At 37.5% G+C, this 18,657-nt stretch overlaps 2 protein-coding genes across 5 annotated transcripts in view; one reads left to right on the forward strand and one right to left on the reverse strand.

The window, feature by feature from the left end:
* Positions 1-18,657, forward strand: part of DEK (DEK proto-oncogene) — a 44,857-nt gene that overhangs the window by 10,329 nt on the left and 15,871 nt on the right. For 3 of the 4 annotated variants that reach the window (XM_042870359.1, XM_042870361.1, XM_042870358.1), the window contains 3 exons: positions 1,081-1,213; positions 2,850-2,998; positions 4,177-4,245. In XM_042870359.1, the coding sequence (XP_042726293.1) occupies positions 1,081-1,213; positions 2,850-2,998; positions 4,177-4,245 (351 nt within the window). Of the gene's footprint in view, positions 1-1,080; positions 1,214-2,849; positions 2,999-4,176; positions 4,246-5,072; positions 6,677-18,657 lie in introns of those variants that run through there. The other variant, XM_042870360.1, reaches the window with a different exon arrangement.
* The window catches only part of KDM1B (lysine demethylase 1B), a 28,580-nt gene continuing 19,744 nt past the window's right edge, over positions 9,822-18,657 (reverse strand). Inside the window, exons 18-22 of the mRNA XM_042870357.1 lie at positions 17,773-17,889; positions 16,676-16,801; positions 15,089-15,211; positions 13,297-13,449; positions 9,822-12,704 (exon numbers count right to left, since the gene is read on the reverse strand). Of these exons, the coding sequence (XP_042726291.1) occupies positions 12,621-12,704; positions 13,297-13,449; positions 15,089-15,211; positions 16,676-16,801; positions 17,773-17,889 (603 nt within the window). The 3' untranslated portion in view covers positions 9,822-12,620. The remainder of the gene's footprint in view (positions 12,705-13,296; positions 13,450-15,088; positions 15,212-16,675; positions 16,802-17,772; positions 17,890-18,657) is intronic.

Raw genomic sequence — 18,657 nt, forward strand, 5'->3', positions numbered from 1 at the left:
TTTATCAGGAACTTAAAAACTAATTGCGAGTTTAGTTAGACTTGGGGTGATTCCTGAGTATATTTTCTGATGTTAAGCAGCAGAGGTCTCACTTAACAACACTGCTTTTTTAGCTGTATAGCTGTAATAGCAACTGTAAGTGAGCAATCCAGCATGAAGAAATACATTCTGTTCTACGGAGTGCTAGTTTCAGGGGTTGTACCAGATACCAATGGAACAAGTAGTTACAAGTTGTATGAACTTATTTAGATGTTACTGTGTAATAGCTCAGGTGACTACGCTGCCATTTAAAATTGAAATTGGAATGATGAATTTAGTAATTACTGTTAGTTGTTTTGTTTCGTGGTGTTCTTTCTCTGAAGTCTGGTCTTATCCTCGTCAAAACTTTCTGTGAGGGCAGTTTTCAGCCTTGTTAGAAGTTCTATATAAAAGCCTGTGTTAAGCACACATTTAGTTTGTGATAATGCCATGCATGTATACACACAGTATGAATTAATGTTCCCACTTTTCTCTACTGGTGGTAACTTAGTGCAGTTTTCTTTGAGTTTGCTAGCTGCAGTATTCAGCCAAATTATGGGCCAGCTGATGTATCTCTTCTCAGCTGTACTAAAAGAACTTGCTGTGTGTAGTCCTAGTGAAGTACAGCATCTAGAAATGATTTAAAGGCATGGCATGTTGTGTTCTGAAATTTTTCAGCTAATTATAAGCAACCATAGCTTTGAGCAACCTGATCTAGTGGAAGGCATCTGCCCGTGGCAGGGGTCCAAAACCAGGTGGTTTTTAGGGTTCCCTCGAACCCAAACCATTCTATGATAACTAACTGCAAATGGAGGGGCACAGTACAGCTAGATTACAAACACAATCAGAAGGTGCCAGTTTGAGTATATAGAGGAGCAACGTGAAATTCCTGAGAATGTGAATGTTTTCACCTCATGGTTTAGAAGTAGATATAGCTAGTGAAATGTATTAGTGTTGTTGATATAGTTTGTGCTGACAGAAGGGATGATTTCCATTGCTTAAGAGGAGTATGGGTTGTTCAGTAGGAACCACTGTTCTAATCCTCCATTTTCTCCTTTATAGCCCCCTAGGAGAGCATCTAAACGAGAAAAATCTAAAAAGGTGACTTCCAAACCCAAGAAAACTGTGAAGGGTGCTAATGTCAAGAAGGCGGATAGCAGCACTACTAAAAAGAATCAGAACAGTTCCAGGAAAGGTAAGCGGCTTTGAATCTTTTATCATGCATCGTCTTGTAGCTTAACAGAGATACATATTAGAAGACAGGCTTCTTTACCTAATTGTGAAGGAAAATGGAGTTTGCTGAGTTATGGATTTGAAGTTTCTTTCCTCGCACTGGTAATTTAAAGAAAAAAAATTGATTTGGGTATATTTTTATATAATTATATAAATTATATTTATAGAATTTTTATATACATTTTTGTCTGTACACCTAAAGTATCAGCCTGGTTTTGTCTTCTGTTGTAAGAGCATCATGAAGTTCTATTAAACTTCAATCTTACAATTGATGGGTATATAGTATATATCCAACATTCTGTCTCCTATTCAGCAGCTTGATATTCACAACACAGATACGTGTTCCACATGCATCCTGTTGCTCTTGTTTTCCTTATATCTGACAAATGCATGTATATGCAGCGTAGGGCAGCCCACTCAGCTGTGGCCCTGTTCTGAGGAAGAGCTTCAGCCAAATGATCTCCAGAGGTTTTTTATAGCCTTCAATTCTCTGACCCTCTTAGAGTTAAAAAGCCATCCCAGTGGCAGCATTACTAATGCAGCTTATATCCGTGTACTACAAGCACAGGTCATTTAATGCCAGCACCAGCATATGTGTGCTCTCACAGAGAAATCAGTTCAAACTAACTACTGGTTTGTCAGTGAGTTGAGAAAACAACAACTCTCAGATAAAAAAATCATGCTCATCTTCTTTCACAGCCTTGTTTCTCAGCTGTTAGGCAGCCTGTGCTAAACAATATTTTTCAGTTTGCTGGTGGCACCAATGTGATTGACTGTGTGCATGTACACTTCATTTTACCACCACAATGTGTGTGTGATGTTAGGTGTGTGCTTTGTGTATTTGTGTGTTAGATAGTCTGGGCTTAGTTTCCTATTTATTCCTGCTGCATTTCTGTTTTGAGTCTACGTCCACAGTACAAAACTTGAAATGTGAAGTGGGTCATTCTGCAAGCTCTTTATCTAGACTTAGTGCCTCTATTCTCAGACAGGATGCCAATAGCAGTATGCTGGAGTCACTCAGTCTTGGCGTTTTTCTGCTGGAAAAGATTATAGGACTGTCCTGTGCCTTTTCACTTAACTTCCCTTATGATTTTCCTTGCTTTTTGGGGTGGGCTTTTTTTTTGTTTGTTTGTTTTTTTGTTTTGTTTTTTTTGAATGGTGTTTCTGATGGCATGTTTGGTATTACAGCACTGCAAAATGATGAGACTCTAGTGAGCAGCACCATTGGGAAAAGGAATCTGAACTCCTTTTCAAAGCAAATAAGTGTTGTTTTAGGGCAGAAATGTCTCAGTATTGAATTTTTGTCATAAATGTTGTTGGTTTGCTTTTTGTTTTTGTTTGATAGATGAATATAAACAGATCCATACTTTCTAGAGTATGTATTGATTTGTGAACTGGTAGTTTACAAACAGTAATGCAGATACATAAGTAAGTGCAATACTGACAGCATTAGCTTTATTTATAAAATGATGGACTGGCAAGATATCCATTTTAAGGGTGAGCATTGCATCAAATGTTCTGATAGCTTTTGTTTTGGAAAAAGAATGAAAGCAAGTTGAAAATGTTTTATTACAATCTGAATTATTCTTCATATTTAGAAAGCGAATCTGAGGATAGTTCAGATAATGAACCTTTAATTAAAAAGCTGAAGAAACCACCCACGGATGAAGAAATTAAGGAAACTGTCAAGAAATTGTTGGCCAATGCAAATTTGGAGGAAGTCACAATGAAACAAATCTGCAAGGAGGTAAGCAAGTGATTTAGCAGTTTTTTGGGGGACAGTGAGCTGTCTGTAAGTTGACTTTTCATCTTGTTTTGTAAGCTATGGCTTACAGTCTACACAACGAAACAAAATGGTTTGCCTTGATTTATTTACTAACAGCTACTAATAGGAGGGCTTAATCTTAAGGTATGCAATGCTGTATGTTCCACAGGGGAATGAAAATCTATAAATCAAAAATAGCTACATGGAAAGTAGTGTTGTTACCTTCAAAGCAACTGCTGTGTGTTAAGGTGCAAATATTAGAGCTGTTGAACCAGTGCAGCAGATTTTTGCTGTCAAAAGGGAAGGACTGTGCTGCTCTGTGCACATTTCTGCTTGCCTTGCTCTTGCTCTTTTTGTATCCTTTGAGTCTGTTCAGTGCTGTCAACGCAGAATAAGTGCATAGTTTTCAGCTGAGTTAATGAGTTGTATAAAGTGAGCAAAGAAGCCATTGAGCTGCAGGACAGGAGCCAAGGAGGAGTGTGGGTGGGAAAGGGAAAAGTGACCACCACACAGCCAGCACTGCTACCTGGTCACTTCTTACACCAGGATAAGTCTGAAATGTGGTGAGCTGCATTCATTGTCAGTATTGGCATTTGCTGTGGTGGTGGTGGTTGTTGTTTAATTAGTTTGATATCCTTTCACTTCTCATTCATGATGATTAACCAGAGAGTAATTGTAGAATTGCACTTAAATATATTGATGCTTATGTTGGTAACTTGGAAGATGACAATTCCACTTATTACAGAAAAATAAGTAGGCATTTATTTTGAAACCTTATATAGGTTTCATTTAGTATTTTTTTTTTTTTTTTTAAGAAGGTATTTGTCTGCTTAGCAAATGTGTAGGACAAACATTGGAGAATTCTGGGTTTGCTTGACATGGCAGGTTAGGCATTCCAATTTGTTGGTGTGTTGCCAGTAGCATTTTAGTCAGTGACCAAACATAAAAAATAAATTGATGTAGATTTCATGGTCAAAATAAGGACAGGGAAATAAAACTAACTTTCCATAGTTAGGAAACTACCCCACAGAGGGAGTTCTGCCAGTTTTGCAATGCTAAAAGTACAGCGCTGCTTTCTGCTCTCTTTTTATTTAAGCTTCTATTCATAAAGTACAGAGTGGAAGTAACTCAAGGTTGTACTTTTAATTCTTTTTTTCTAGGTGTATGAGAATTATCCCAGTTATGACTTATCTGACAGGAAAGACTTCATTAAAGAAACAGTCAAAGAGGTAAAGAATTGTTCAGAAACATTTTTCCAAGTCTAATAGGAATTGGCATGACATAGTTTTACACCAGTTGTAATAGCCTCCTGTGTAGTGTTGGAAGCATCCCAAACCTCATTGTTTTGATAAATGTGAATACTGGCTTTTTTTTGCCCTTCTTTTTTGGCTCCCCTTACATGGGGTGTGTTGAGTGGTTTTGTTGGTTATTGGTTTTTGTTGCTGTTGTTTGTTTTGTGGTTGCTGGGGTTTTTTTTTCTGTATTCCTCTTCCTAAAATAACTGGTCCAGACTTTTTTTTTTCTTAGCATGTCATTACTACTTGGAGTTTCTTTAGTAAGCAGAACTAAAATTAGAGCTCTCCTAGTTTTTGATGACTTGACTCTGAAGGCTGTATGTTCTTCCAATTGCAGCTTTGGCTGTGAGTTGCTTTGTAAATTGTGCACTGACCACTGGTAACAAAACAAAGGTGGTGTAAGCTTCGTAGACTGGAAAGCTCTACAAATGAGAGAAGGAAATTGGATGAAAAGAGCTTTTCTCTATATTTGCCCCTTTTCACTGATAACACAGTTAGGAAGCTGCCTATGAGGTTTTTTTTTCTTGTAGGTTCATTTGCAGGTGTTGAAATGTTACGTGACTGTCTAGAAAATAGCTACATCTACGTGCTGTGCTGTGTTATCAGCAAAGGCATAAGAGCAATCTGTCTGCTGGAGGGATGTTCTTGGCCTTTCCTGCCAGCAAAAGTTGAGTGCATCTTCTTGATGCTAGAGGAGAGGCAGTGTGTATGTTGTAGGTAGAAGTTGAGAAAGGAGAAAACTAATGCACTTCTCATTTCAGTTGATTTCATGATCTGATTTGACTGGGAAGTTGAAGATTCCTGATTTTGTTTCCGTGGATTTGAAGATATGATAGGCACCAGCAAAAGGAATGTGTCTTACTCTTGTGGTATTTAGTCAGAACTGATTCTGCTGATCTGATGCTAAGAGTGTTAATGTAAATCGTGTCGTGTATCTTTTTTTAAAGCAAAAAAAAAAAAAAAAAACAAAAAAACAAAAAAAACCAACCCAACAAAACATGCATTTGATGCACGTTTTAGCTGAACATTCTTAAGTTTTGTGCATGGTAATAAGTGTTCCCTTTTTTATAGCTTTTGTACATCTTTGATTGCTTTGAATAATTAGATTGATTGGAACCATCACAGCTTTTTAGTCTGCATTACTAGCTTGCAGAAGACTTAAAAATCAAGATGAAAGCTGTTTATCTGTGGACATACATGCAGAGACTTGAACACTGCATTATTGGTTAAAAAAAAAAATTGAATATATATCCATTTTAAAAAAGAACAGGAGTTAATGGCATGTTAATGTCTTTCATAGTCTGAAACATTCTACAGATGCAGAATTATTCTAGATTGTCATTACTGTCTTGCATGTTTAGGCACTTGGAATTGTCAAAGCATGGTAACTAATTGGCATATAGATGTTATTTTTGTACTCTTAAAAGGCTTTCTGTTGTGTATATAAAGTTATTTTTGATTTCTTTTGTTCAAATCAGTTTTTAATCTTATCTTAGAGGATTTATGACATGAAATGTCAGTGTTCAGCAGTGAGGCTGTGATGGAAAGAGATGCAGAAGTCTGATTAAACTACGAATGAGTTGAGGTTTTACGATGTTTTTCCCATCTTGTACAGAAATGAAACTGTAGTTTTATACTTAAGCTTTTCAGTGTTTAATTTTGTACAAAGACTACAGATACGTTTGTTTCAATGGCTTGACCTTATAAATAAAGTCCCTGTAAAGACTATAGGAAACTTTTTTCAAATCTCACATTGCAAAAAAAAAAAAGTCTTTTAGTGTTTGGACTTGATGGCCTGACGTCTCAGAAGTGGATATCCATGATGTACAGTTAGGAGGTGTGATAGCTTTGGAAGCCCCCAGTGGGGGCTCTGACTTGGGCTTTACTGCACGATTGTATGGGAGCTCTCTTCTGAACCTCAGCCACAGTGCCTCAACGTGTGTGCTGGTACTCCTAAGTCTGCAGTCTTGAACTTTGACCCACAGCTTTTGGGATCAAAGTGAACTCTTTGCATATCTGTTTCTGCTGTTTTGGTTTCTGTTTTCCAAATACATTGTAGCTCATGTGGAAAGTCCTGCACTTAACATGCCAACTAACAACTGATGCTGAAGTGTGGGCTGCCATTAATGCCAAAAGCAAGGAATCTCTTTGACTACAGTATTAATGGCAAGAAGAAGCATATTTTTGCATTTTATTATTGTACAGTTGGGTAATAAGTGTTCATGAGTAATCTAAGTTCTGGAAATGTTCAGCCAGTTAGGCTACTCAGTCATCACCTATTTTGACTTGCTTTGCGTGTAATCATTCATAAGGCTGAATGTAACGGGGTTTTTTATTCAATAAATGTCTTTCTCAAAAATGTAAATCAATGTTGATGGTACGTTTGCTTAAATGTATAGTAAAAATAATTATACAGAAACGAGGCTGTTGTCTTCATCTCGTTTGGTAGAAACTACCTCAGCTTACATCAGCAGGCTTCCCTACTTAGGAGATTGTAGCTGATGGGCACGTCTTTACAACAAGACCTCAAATTGTATGCTCTGTGACTTATTTTTTTTTTTCCTCTGAAATATTTGAGTGTTAAAAGTACTTTGTAAATTTTAATTATGGAATTCAAAACATTAGGGGCTTCTACTTCCACTAGCAGTCCCAGCTAAAGCTGTTAAGTTACCTGTGTCAGGTTTTATTGTGTTTTCACGTGGATTTTTAATGCCAGTAATTTAAATCATGTAACTTTCTTGTGATTGGTATTTTAATATACCAGTGAGTTTTCATTTTTTGGGGTCAGGAAGTGTTTTTATGGCAAATGACTTCCAAGTATAAACGTTTCTTACTGTGTGAATTCTTAGGAACAGCGTGCTGCTATTTGTTGTGCACGTGCATTCCTTGCCATTTTGGAATTGTGATGGTGGAATGGAAATGGACTTGGCAACTGTCAAAAGATTGTGTTACAACATCTTAATTGCATCTAAGTGCAGTTCTCAGCTGGGGAGAAATGTCTGAACTATTTCTCAGGTAATCCATTCCAGTCTGGCTGCAGCTGATACGTGATTTCACTGTGTGGAAGGCTGTGAGACCAGTACTAGAAAATACATTTAAAAATCTGTTTTTCTTAATGCTATTGGATGTGAAACAGCTGATCAGAGCTCTAAATTCTATACAAAATAGGCACAGAAGTTAACAGTGTGTTTAAGGCACATACCCTGAAAAAAGTTCAAGATCATATGCTGACCGTAGTAGTCTAGAAAAACCAGTCTAACTTCTTGATTTAATTTGCTTTCAGTGTAATTCCTACATGCCTACAGTGTGTTTGGTTCTTTTGTTTACTTAAGTCTTTGGTATTCAGTGTTTTGGTTGGTGACCTGCAAAAACACAGACATTAACCTGAATGGCTTGCTTACACAAGCAGCTGTTTTCAGGAGTGATCTTGATCTTTGGAGTGAGTGCGTGGGTCCTGTAGGAGAAAGAAGATGGAGGGGGTCAGGTGGGGAAAAGGAAGAGTAGAAATTTGGTGGAGGGAGGATGCTACGTGTCTTTAGACAGAGAGCTGAGTTCTGGGGTGACCCATGGTACACTGCTCAGGTGCATCTGCCTGAATTTAGAGTAGGCACCACTAAACAGGGCTTACAAATAAACCTTTTGGAGCTCAGTGCTTAATTTGTAATACTGCCTTTGGCAGTCAGCATGGCAATTCTGAGAAGGCTTATCAGGTTTTTATGCTGTTTCAGAAAGAAGGTACCTCATGACCGCTTGGGTAGATTTCAAATCAGAAAGTTGTATGGCAAACGTATTGCAGAACACTTTAGGTTGGAGGAGACTTCTGGAAGTTATCTGGTTCCAAGCCCCTGTTCAAGTTGACTGTAATCAACTTCCAGTGAGCCAGATGAAAAAAACCAGTCATCTCAGGAATGCTTTGTTTTATTTTTTTTTAGTTCTATTACTTTTATTTTAGCTCTCATCACTTAGAACAATGGGAAATCTATAAGGTACCAGGATATTTTGTCTGGAACCTTGCAATAAGCAATTTAATAAAAGTCTGTGCTTCTCTTGCTGAAAATTTTTAAGAAAGCATGTTATTTTTGCTTTTCAAATAAATGTCTTTGAATTTGGAAATGATTATAAGAGCAAGTAGCCAGAAGTTGTATATCAAAAATTATGTTCAGATGGGCCTTGATTTACGGGAGAAATGGGTTGATGGGAACATCATGAAGTTTAGCAAATGCAGAACCCAGCATCTGGGAACAGTAAGCCTGTGTAACACTTCAGATGGGGACAAACTCGTTTCTTTCTAAGCAACTTGGCAGAAAATTTTCAGGAAAGGATCTGGAAAGGAGCAAATGGTGGTGCATCCAGTAATTGGAACTGGAGTTCACCTGAAACCCCCGTGTTCCATCACAGGGGCATAATAACACTTGTGTATAGCCAGTAGGTCAAGAAAAGCAAGTATTTCCCTAAGTTCAGTACTTGGGAGCTTGCCTTGGGATTGTTGTGCTCAGCTTTGGGCTCTGTGAGATAAGGAAGGTATGGGCATCCTGGAGTGAGTCCAGTGGAAGGCCACCAAGATAACGGGTGTGGAGCACACGATGTACAAAGGAATGCTGAGCAAGCTGAGCTTGCTCATCTTTAGAAAGAGACAGGTAAATGGGGTCTGTATTGCAGCCTGCAACTGCCAAGAGAGAGCAGAGAGCAGGCAGGGGGTGGAAGGGTCCTCATTACTGGAGGTGTTCAGGCAGGGCCGAGCGACTTGCCTTACAGTGGCCCTTCTCTGAAAAGGACCAACCAGATCATCTCCAAAAGTTCCTTCTGACGTGAACCATGATTCTATGAGAGTGGATGAAATATTTTGCATTTCTTGAGAAATTCCTTATCCGAGCAGTTGTGTTGCTCTGAAACATCCAATGGCTTTGGGGTGGTGGAATAACAATGATAAGCTCCAACAGGTACAGTTTGGTGAAATTCAGAGGGTGTTTATCCTGCAAGTGTAATGGTCTTTGGCTATTTTATACAAAGCAGCTGGCTGTGAGGAGGGAGAGAAACTTAGAGTCTCTTACTGATAAAGCATTCGTAGTTTTGTCTACGTCTAATACTCAAATCTGCAATAAAATTTGTTCTCTTAGAAGAATCTCAGGCCACAAATTCAGTAAAAACCTGGCCTCCCACATATTCAGTGGGATGGCACTGGTAGCACATTCACCATGCCTTTCTTCCTGAGCTTCTTCACTGGACTACAGCTTAAACTTACTACTTACTTTACTCTCATTTATAAACTAAATTATAGGCTAATGTTTTAGAACTAAAATGAGAAAAAACAGAAATCTGTAACACCAGCTATTTTATTGACTGGGAATTGGGGGCAGTGGTGCAATCTACTGCTTCATAGTACCTGATTTTAGAAGTAGCATTGGTATTTTTTTCTGCTTTAAAGATTCTCAGTGTTAGAATGAAATTACAGGTGCTGGGGTCTTGAAGAATGGTAATGAAAATTCAAGGAAGAAATAACACAACTGCCCTGAGGATACTTTCCAGTTTTATTCTGCTGCCATAACATAGTCACACAGAAGAATTGAAGTGTAACAGATCATGCTCTGCATTCAAATATGTTTGATAACATTTAAACAAATCTGCTCAAATAAAACATTCCCTAGTTCTTTATTTGCAGGGAATAAATTAAACACAGAAATAAAAACACATACATGCTTGGAATAAAATTTGACATGAGCATTTGGAAAAGAAAACTGGGGGAACATTAAGAATGAAGCCTCAGAACCAGCCTGATGTTCTTATATATTTTAAATGAACATAAGGTAAAGTGGAACATACTTATTTTTATTTACTCCTCAAACTTAAGTGCAGCGCAACACCACTTAAGTGCCTTAGCACAAAAATAATATACAAATAATTAATAGTTACTGATAAATTTATCATTTCTTATGTTAATGCTATAAGAAGTGTGCAGCAGCTAAAGCCAGCTGTGATAGCATTGGTTCATGTCCTCCTCTATTCTCTAGCGTATCGTTTATCTACCTGCCAACTTAGAGATAGATTTAAAACCCCAAGAACAAATTATCAGCATGGAAGCACATGCCTGAAATAAGCATGTTCATGCAAACTTTTCAACTGTAGAAATGAAGCTGTGTTCCTCTTTCTAGGCAGGTTTTTCTTGAATAAGTGATTTGTTATGAAGCTGACAAGTTTTGACCACGGTCAGCAGAAGCAGCCATTGAATTGAATTAATGTTTCGAGCTCATAGCGTTAAGCTTGTTTAGAACCATAGGATCAGTAAGGTTGGAAAAGATCACCAAGATCCCATCACCCATGCCCACTGAACAGCATCCTTCTGTGCCACATCTGCCCTTTTCTTGAACGCTTCCAGGGATGGTGGTTCCACCACCTCGTACATGATAAGCTAGGAAAGAAACTTGGAACTCAAATACGTACAGCTCCCAATCTTTCCTGCTTAAGCTGTAAGTGAGCCTGCAATGTGTGGAGTTAACAAAGTGCAAATAATTACCAAAAGCAAAATCTGATGTTTGATTATCTTTCATCAAAGGATTTTGTCTTGCTTCTTATAGCCTTTGAATTACAATTTAATATTTGGAATTACTTTCAAAACTGTACATACTAGCCTTTATGTAGAGAAAAAATTATGAACAGTTACACTTTTCCTATTAATCTGCATAATTCAGCCTTAAGAAGCAGAACAATATATATCTGAAAAACATTAGTTATATAAACATCTTCACCTCGTAAATTAGAGATTAAATAAAGATATTTAACAATATCATTGCTACTCTAAGAACAAGTTATTAGGTATTTAAAAAGAATTGCATTTATTCAGTAGCATTTTTCTTAACGTTGCTTTTGTTGTTTCTAGTGATACAGCTGTATGGAAATAAGCACTGTTAAAAGCTGAAAAAGCTGGCTGTGTCACTCTTACATGAAGAGATCAAAATATAACAAGAAGGGGGAAGAAGAATAAGTGCTTGCTATCCTTCCAGAAAACACGAGGCAGTAAAGTTACACGGAAGGTATGGCAGAACAGAACTAAAAGTTGGTTTTAATTTTTGTTTCCCACGAATACCATTTTAGTGGAACAGTATTACAACAGGTATCCTGATTGTGCCTGTCTGATTTCTACTGAGAAATACTTTGTCTTCCCCGTCTCGTGGAAAAACTATTAGCTAGATGCTTAGCTCTTACTGGATAACTCCCACAAGTTGTTTTTCATAATACTTTAATAACAAAAGAAAAAGAAAAAACTTCAAGTCAAAGTGCATGCTACCTTGTTTCAGCCCTTCATAAAGTTAAAGTTAATATTTTTCCTCATTCATCTTCACTGATTTTTAAAATATGAAAGCTGAATGAGCTGTTGGGAACTCACAGTTCTTTTCTTCCCCTGCAGTGTGCACTCATAGCAGTAGTTAGTTCCTCAGCCCAAATGAATTTGGAGTTTTGTTTTCAAAATAATCTTAGAGTGTTCTCAAGCTATCCTTTTTCTACATGATCAGAAGCACTAAGCAAATCTAAACTTACCCTACTGTAACAAGGATTTCTCTGAATTAAGTAACAGGGAAAACATTTCAAAGTTGTTTTTAAGGTAATGTAAAAGTTAATCTTTACTTTCAAGTTTTTATTAGCTACAATAACCTATGATTGCACTGTAAACTGTTCCAGCAGTCTGATTTAAAGGAACAAACTTGATATTCCAAAGCCTGGGTGGTGGAGGCTAAGAATATGAGAAATACTGTAGAAGAGATCATCGATTGCAAGTAGGAACGGTGACAGCTGAGTGCCTTCCTACAGTAATTCTAGAGTTTGTCTGGGTTATTCAGGCTTTTGGGAGCAAGTTTGAACTCCTCTGAGCATAATCAACCTGAGAAGCACAGTTAGTGGAAAACTCCCATTCTCCCTTTACTAACTGCCAGCATTTTTAATGCTGTATGTTAACTTCATCTTTCTTTAATATGACCTTCTGAAATGAAGATCTACAATACCATGACTTAAGCCACACAGAAAAGGACTCGCAACAAAAGTTCCATTAGTTAAGCTGTGGCCAGAGACTCCAATGGCACCCTTGCTAGTGATATTTTAGATGAAAAGAAAAAAAAAACCAAACACACAATACGTATCATTAGGGCTTAAAAGGGGAAACAAAAAGAGTAGGAAAAGGAAGATGAAGATTTTATCTTCAGGTACCATATACTATTGAAGTACCACTTGGAAAAAAGGCAGCAGATAGGAAACTTGAAGATAGTTTTACCCACAGAAAACAATTTCAAACATATCTATAAGCACAAAAAGATTCATAGTTAAAATGCTGCTATTTTGCTGGCTTCTCGAACCCCGCTCAGGTAAGCTCCTGTAACAGTCTGAGGAAAGTGCCTGTTTGTGGCCTGTATTTAGAAAAAAAAAAACAAATTAATTGTTTCTAGCTACTGAAACAGATTTAAAATGAAAAGTTCAGATCAGTTATTTTTTACATAGGCGTGTGCCAACATTTTAAAAGGCTATGGAAAACTTAGTTGAAAGAATTTTAGAGGAAAGATTGATGATTTTTGACAACATCAGAAGCTGCAAAGCAAGTCAACTGGCAACGTTAGTTGTCTGTTCTGCTGTAAGCACTATAGAGAGACATTTGAGTACTATTTCAAGGTAGAATGCACCCATCAGCACCATCAGCAACATACATCTGTTATGCTACCCAGTAACAGAAAGATAATTTGACTAAAAATACAAGTGGAGAGTATGTTCTTTTCATAGTCTGCTCTTCCTGGTTATGCAGCTCTCTCCCAGCCTGAGATACATGGTGAACTACCTACTCCCAATAGGAATAAAGAGAGCTGTGTGTCAAAATGAAGAAACATTAGTATATTTGTGTAACAATATACTTTCATGCTACCTCTAAGTTAATACCTGTTGGCTGGCAAAAGTCTTTCATAAATAGTTCCCCAGTAACCTTAAATCAACAGTAGCAAAGATACTTACCTCACCAGCAAAAAAAATTGTTCCTTGGATGTCTTCAGCTATAATGTCATAAGCTTCACCACTGCCTCCTGTTCTTACAAAACTATATGCCATCTGGAGCCAAGGGTCTTTGCTCCATCGAGTAACAAAAAACTTCACTGGGTCAGGAACCTCCTGTATGATTAGAGTGAAATTTATATGCTACAAAGAAGAGCTCACGTTTATGTAGCTTTCCATAATCCTTAGGGAGTATGCAGTATTATTATACTATAGATTAAATTCCTGAATTAAATCCCAGTTTTACTTATTACGGCACTAAGCGCTGAAGATAATCTGTTTGCTCGAGCTGCCTGGTGTTTGAAACATTACAGTTCCTCTGTTTTGAATGCAAAAAATGTGGATACTGTATCAAACCTAGAAATACAGAGGTAAAACAGAGTTCCCATGTCACAGTAACACGTAATCTTGCAAACAGATAAAACACCAGCATCAACGTAATTCAGCATGTTTGTGTGTGCAGTGTAAGCTCCTTGCATCTCAGTAAGACGTAATAGTTTGTGAATTCTAGTTTAAATCTCAAAATATAATTTCCGTTTTGCAGATGATTTTGTTCCAGTGAAGAAATAAATTGACTTGTCTAAAATCAGAAAATGAGCTGGTTTGAAAGCCAGATTTAGGGAGAAACAAAAAGAAAGTCTGTAATTAAGCTGTGATTGTAGTACAGTGTGTTTTTTGTCACATTGCAGTGTGTAAGTTCCACTCCATTCTACTAGAAAGAGCCTGAATAAGCCTGAATAACTCCCTGAAGGCTCACTTAGCTACAGCTGTGTCTTACTCTTAAGGATCTTGTGACAGGTAGACAGAAACACCACTGATTGCCTCTGCACAGCTTCTGCTATCAACAAATAGACAATTCCATTCAGGTCACCCCCACAAACTAATGTTCAAGCAAGCAAAACAATTGCTAGCCAAGGAGATAAATGTGGCAGGTTGCACAGACATCCCAGAAGGAGGTTTTGGTATGGCATGCAAAGCTACCTTGTCCTTGAAAGTCCTGCAGTGCTGTCAAGAGATGGCTAAAATTCACAACTGTGTTAAGCCATGGGGACAAAGACCTGGCAATCGTCCTTCTAGATTAAACCAGCACCAAACTGAAGACCTCTTTGCTGCCTATATGTTCTGATGAGGTGAAAATAGCAGGTATGTGGACTTACATTGCCTGCAATTCTGGTAACTGTAAAGCTGCTACCAAAAGTATGTTTTCTAGGAAAACATCTTGGCTTTCAGCTGCCAAAATTTTTCCAAGACCATTAGTCCCAACATCCATGAACATTAACGCTGAGCATTCCTTGAGATGTAACTGCTACAAATGATTTAGCTGTAAAATATTACAGAGTTTGTTAAGAAGAGTGAAAATAACGTTCAATGATAGCCATCTGCTTGCCCCACATTTGTCTGATTCTCCCGTTAGTGTTTGTCCTGATAAGCTGGTATCTGGATGGGGTAAGCAAAGGAATTTTTACCTCTTATTTCTTTACAGTCAGGATTTAGGACCCTTGACTGATCATGTTGCTTGTACTTTACCATAAGGCATCTCTGAAAGGGCTGTTTCTTACTAGAAGAATAATTTCTCCCCTACACAGCATCTGAATTTGATTTTTACCATAGCTCAAAAGAAGCTTTTCCTCAAACACACAGAAAAATAGTCAAAAATATCAAATGTTTTCCTGTACATCAAGAAGTAATGCAGTCAAAAGCTTTATTTCTGTTGGCACATTCATTCACATCTGTTAAGAGAAGAGGTTTTTCTTACCTGCTCCTTAAACAGCTCTCGAAGTACAGTCATACACTGTTGCAGCACTTGTTTGTCATCTAAATTCTTAATGGTTGTCACAGCATCTCCAGTGACCACTGACATTAAAATGCTTTGTTTGCCCTAGAAAACAAAATCATAATATAGAATATCACTTCAAAATTTTCAGTTTAATTACTAACTACTAATTTAAATTTTAATTAATAAGACAAAGATATTTTTCAGCTACAGAATAATTTTTGTTCTAGACAAAATCAGCTCTGATTCTTTAGAATAAAGGCTTCCTATTTTTCAGTGTTTAAGATCAGAGGATGTTAGTAACTGGAAATCTTGTTAACAGAAACTTGTATCGGGACAGTCAGCCCCTCTCACAACTCACAGAATGAACTGAAAACTCGCTGTATACCTGTTGGAAGGCTACACCCAAACATTTGACCTTTGAGCCAGACCTCTCAAACTCCCGTGCCAAAACTTCGCATCAACTCTACTCCGGTTTCAAAAGATGGCAAAAGAGATGAGCTATTTAAATACTAGCTAGACATGTTTTGGATTGGAGCCAATGCTGAGTTCTTAGCAGCTGATTTTGGCCCAAGAAATGAAAGCTCAGTTCTCATGACGATTCCTTTCACTTCAGGAAATCTGCTGCGATTCGGTAGTTTCAAAGATTAATCTGTAACCATGGAATACCAGACAGATTCTCAAATCCTTTCATGAACTCTCCCTCTTTTATCTGTACAATAAATTCTTCTGTTATTAAACTTGATAGCTATCAGAGAATAGCTGTCAAGCAACTTAATATTTGCATGAGTGTTTCTGGAAAGCATCAGCATGCTGAATCTCATATAGAATGAGCTCCTAAGAATTAAGGAGATGACAAGAAAGGCTACATGGAAAGTCATACACAGGTGTTGATATTTTGATGACAGCACAATATTGACAGGATAGTTTCTTTTCACAGTAAGCCATGAAGGTCCAGAAGAACTTCTAGTCAGGTAGTAAGCAGCACTTGTTAAAGCATGAAGAAGTAGGTTAAATGTGTAGCGTGTCTGCTTGCAACTGCCAGGGAAGGGAAACAGAATGCCAGTCCATTGGTTTGAACTGGTTTTGAGGCTGACCCTGCAGACCTCACATTCACACAAAACCTACTGCTTGTCTTCTGCAACTTCATAAAGTCACTTGGGCCAGTGCAAGCCAGTAAGTATTAATAAGCCAACATTGTCCTTTTTAGCTGATTTAAGTAAGGAATTAGAAGTCCTAAACTTGAAGTGGCAGACAGGCTTTTCCATCTTTGTTCATCTGTGCCAGGTCTTACACACTTGTTTTCAGAATAGTTTGATACTAAAAGTATTAACATACTTACATATTATTTTGCACCCAGGCCTGGGAAAATATTGCTATTTAGAACAAAGAAGTATCAATCAGCTTTTTCTTGATAAATAAAAGTGATTCCACTTAATTTAAAAGGAAAGAGGAAAAAAAGGGGGGGGTTGGAGGGAAAGGAAGCTTTCACTGTTCAGTAATTACTGCATTTAGATTCCAAACCGAATTTCTGAAGGGCCAGCAGAAAATACAGATGGAGTATGTTACCTCTGGATCCATGTCATAGAAAACACTGAACAGTCCACGTTGGCTGGAATTGGGTGGAACATGACCAAAAAAATCAGCACCTTGAATTTTACTATCCCAAAATCTATAAGGAAACTGCAATGCAATCTAGAAAGAGAGAGAGAGAGAGAGAGAAAGAGATGGAATCAAATAATTTCATAGCACACCACAAAACTCATAACTGTTCATCTAATCATTTTTCCCTTTTCTACTCAATTTTCAACACAGTTTTCTGATGGAGTTTCAAAAAATAATATGTAAGCTGAAGTCTAAGAAATAGAAAATCAAGGGAATTAAATTCACCATGAAATTCACTATGGAAAATGCTCAAATTTGGCCGAGTTTTTACAAGCCTAATGCAGAACTCAGAAATTCCCTATAACAGATGAGGATCAGTGAATCTTGCCTTTAAATTTCCACATTGCTATAGGATCATTTTTGGCATTACTTTCATTTCTGTTTTATTCTAAGCGCAGATCTTACAAGGGATCTTTTCAGGAGCAGCTCCCTTTTTCCACTAGGAAGAGTTAAAGGATCTTACAAGCTGGTCAAATACACAGCTTTTGGTATTCTTCCAAAATAGTTCATGTATTTCCTAGGTCAAAATAGACCAGGGCCTAAGAGTATTATGAGAACTTTGGATTATCTGAGTATGAAGGTTTGCTCAAAGTCAGGCACAAAAAAGTTGAAGCTGTGAAGAGGTTCTGTAACAGTTTCTTTAGAAACCACATTTGAGACGGGAATTCTAAGAAATACACGTGAGCTCTGCTGGCTTTGTAATAATTTATACTGTGATGGTTGAAAAAGAAATGAATACAATTATTTCCACTGAATTTCACTAATAGTATAGAAATAGAAAAAAGTAAGCAGCTCAGCAAAGTGTTTTTTCTGCGCTTCCTTCCCCAGCGCCTTCTCCAAAATCACAAACAGCAGGCACCTCACCGAAGATTTTTGACTGGAGGATCCAAGTAAAACCAAATGCGTAAGCAAACCCGGAGAAATGCTCCATAAAAGCAACAGGGCCAAAGCAGCGAATATTTCCATGAAAAGGACCTGAAATATGATCTGAATTTGCTTACCTTCTCAATGACTCCTGCTCCCAAACTATTAATAGCTTTGATTTTTTTTTCTGACAGCGGAGGATTGAACTGAATGGCATTTTTCTGGAGAAGGGCCAGTGGAACCGTCACTAATACCTGAGAGAAATAATTACAGCCACAATTGCAGCAAAAGCTGAACGCTGTACTTAAGATTGATAGAATCCTCTAAAGTGTCTTGGATTATCCATGTATAATACTCACCAGATACCTTAACATTAGAGTCTGATTCTACTGCACATTAATGGGGAACGCATTCATTACGTTCAAGTAAGAACAGGTCTCTCACTTGGCTGGCTTTTAAGTCGCAAATTGTTGAATTGCTTGTGTGAGTGGCAAACAATGCCACACAGTTTTAATATCTCTCATAAAATGTAGGCAGGCAGACCATCAGATTAACAAAAAATTCTTTTTGAAAGGGGAAAGGGTCTTTTTTTTCCTTCACAGATTCCCTCCCTTAAAAAAGGGCTCAGTAACATTAGTGATGTCAATCCTCTTTTGATAAGAACAGGTATCATTTTTAAAGTGATACCTAAAACATAATTTTTCCAGTACAAAGCAAATGAAGATGTAGGAAGTAAGGGTGACTGAGAGATAAGAAGTTGTTGAGTCCTGCATCCCAAAGGAAAACATTTTAAAGGGCAGATTTACATGTAAAAAAGGGGTAAGGCTGAGTAGGGAAGGGTACCAAGGAAACCATTACTTCAGAGACCAGATAAAAATCTATGTGCTTCGTATTTTTAGTTCTATCTTTATAGTCCTTAGTTCTTTAAATCAAGTAGTACTCAGAACTCAAGCATGTTCAGTGAAAAATAGATTCCAGGACACCCAAATACAGATCATTGGAATGTATGAGTTTTCTTACAA

Source organism: Lagopus leucura, unplaced genomic scaffold, assembly GCF_019238085.1.
Source record: "Lagopus leucura isolate 7727_CA_CO unplaced genomic scaffold, USGS_WTPT01 Super-Scaffold_100002, whole genome shotgun sequence".
Classification (NCBI taxonomy): Eukaryota; Metazoa; Chordata; class Aves; order Galliformes; family Phasianidae; genus Lagopus; species Lagopus leucura.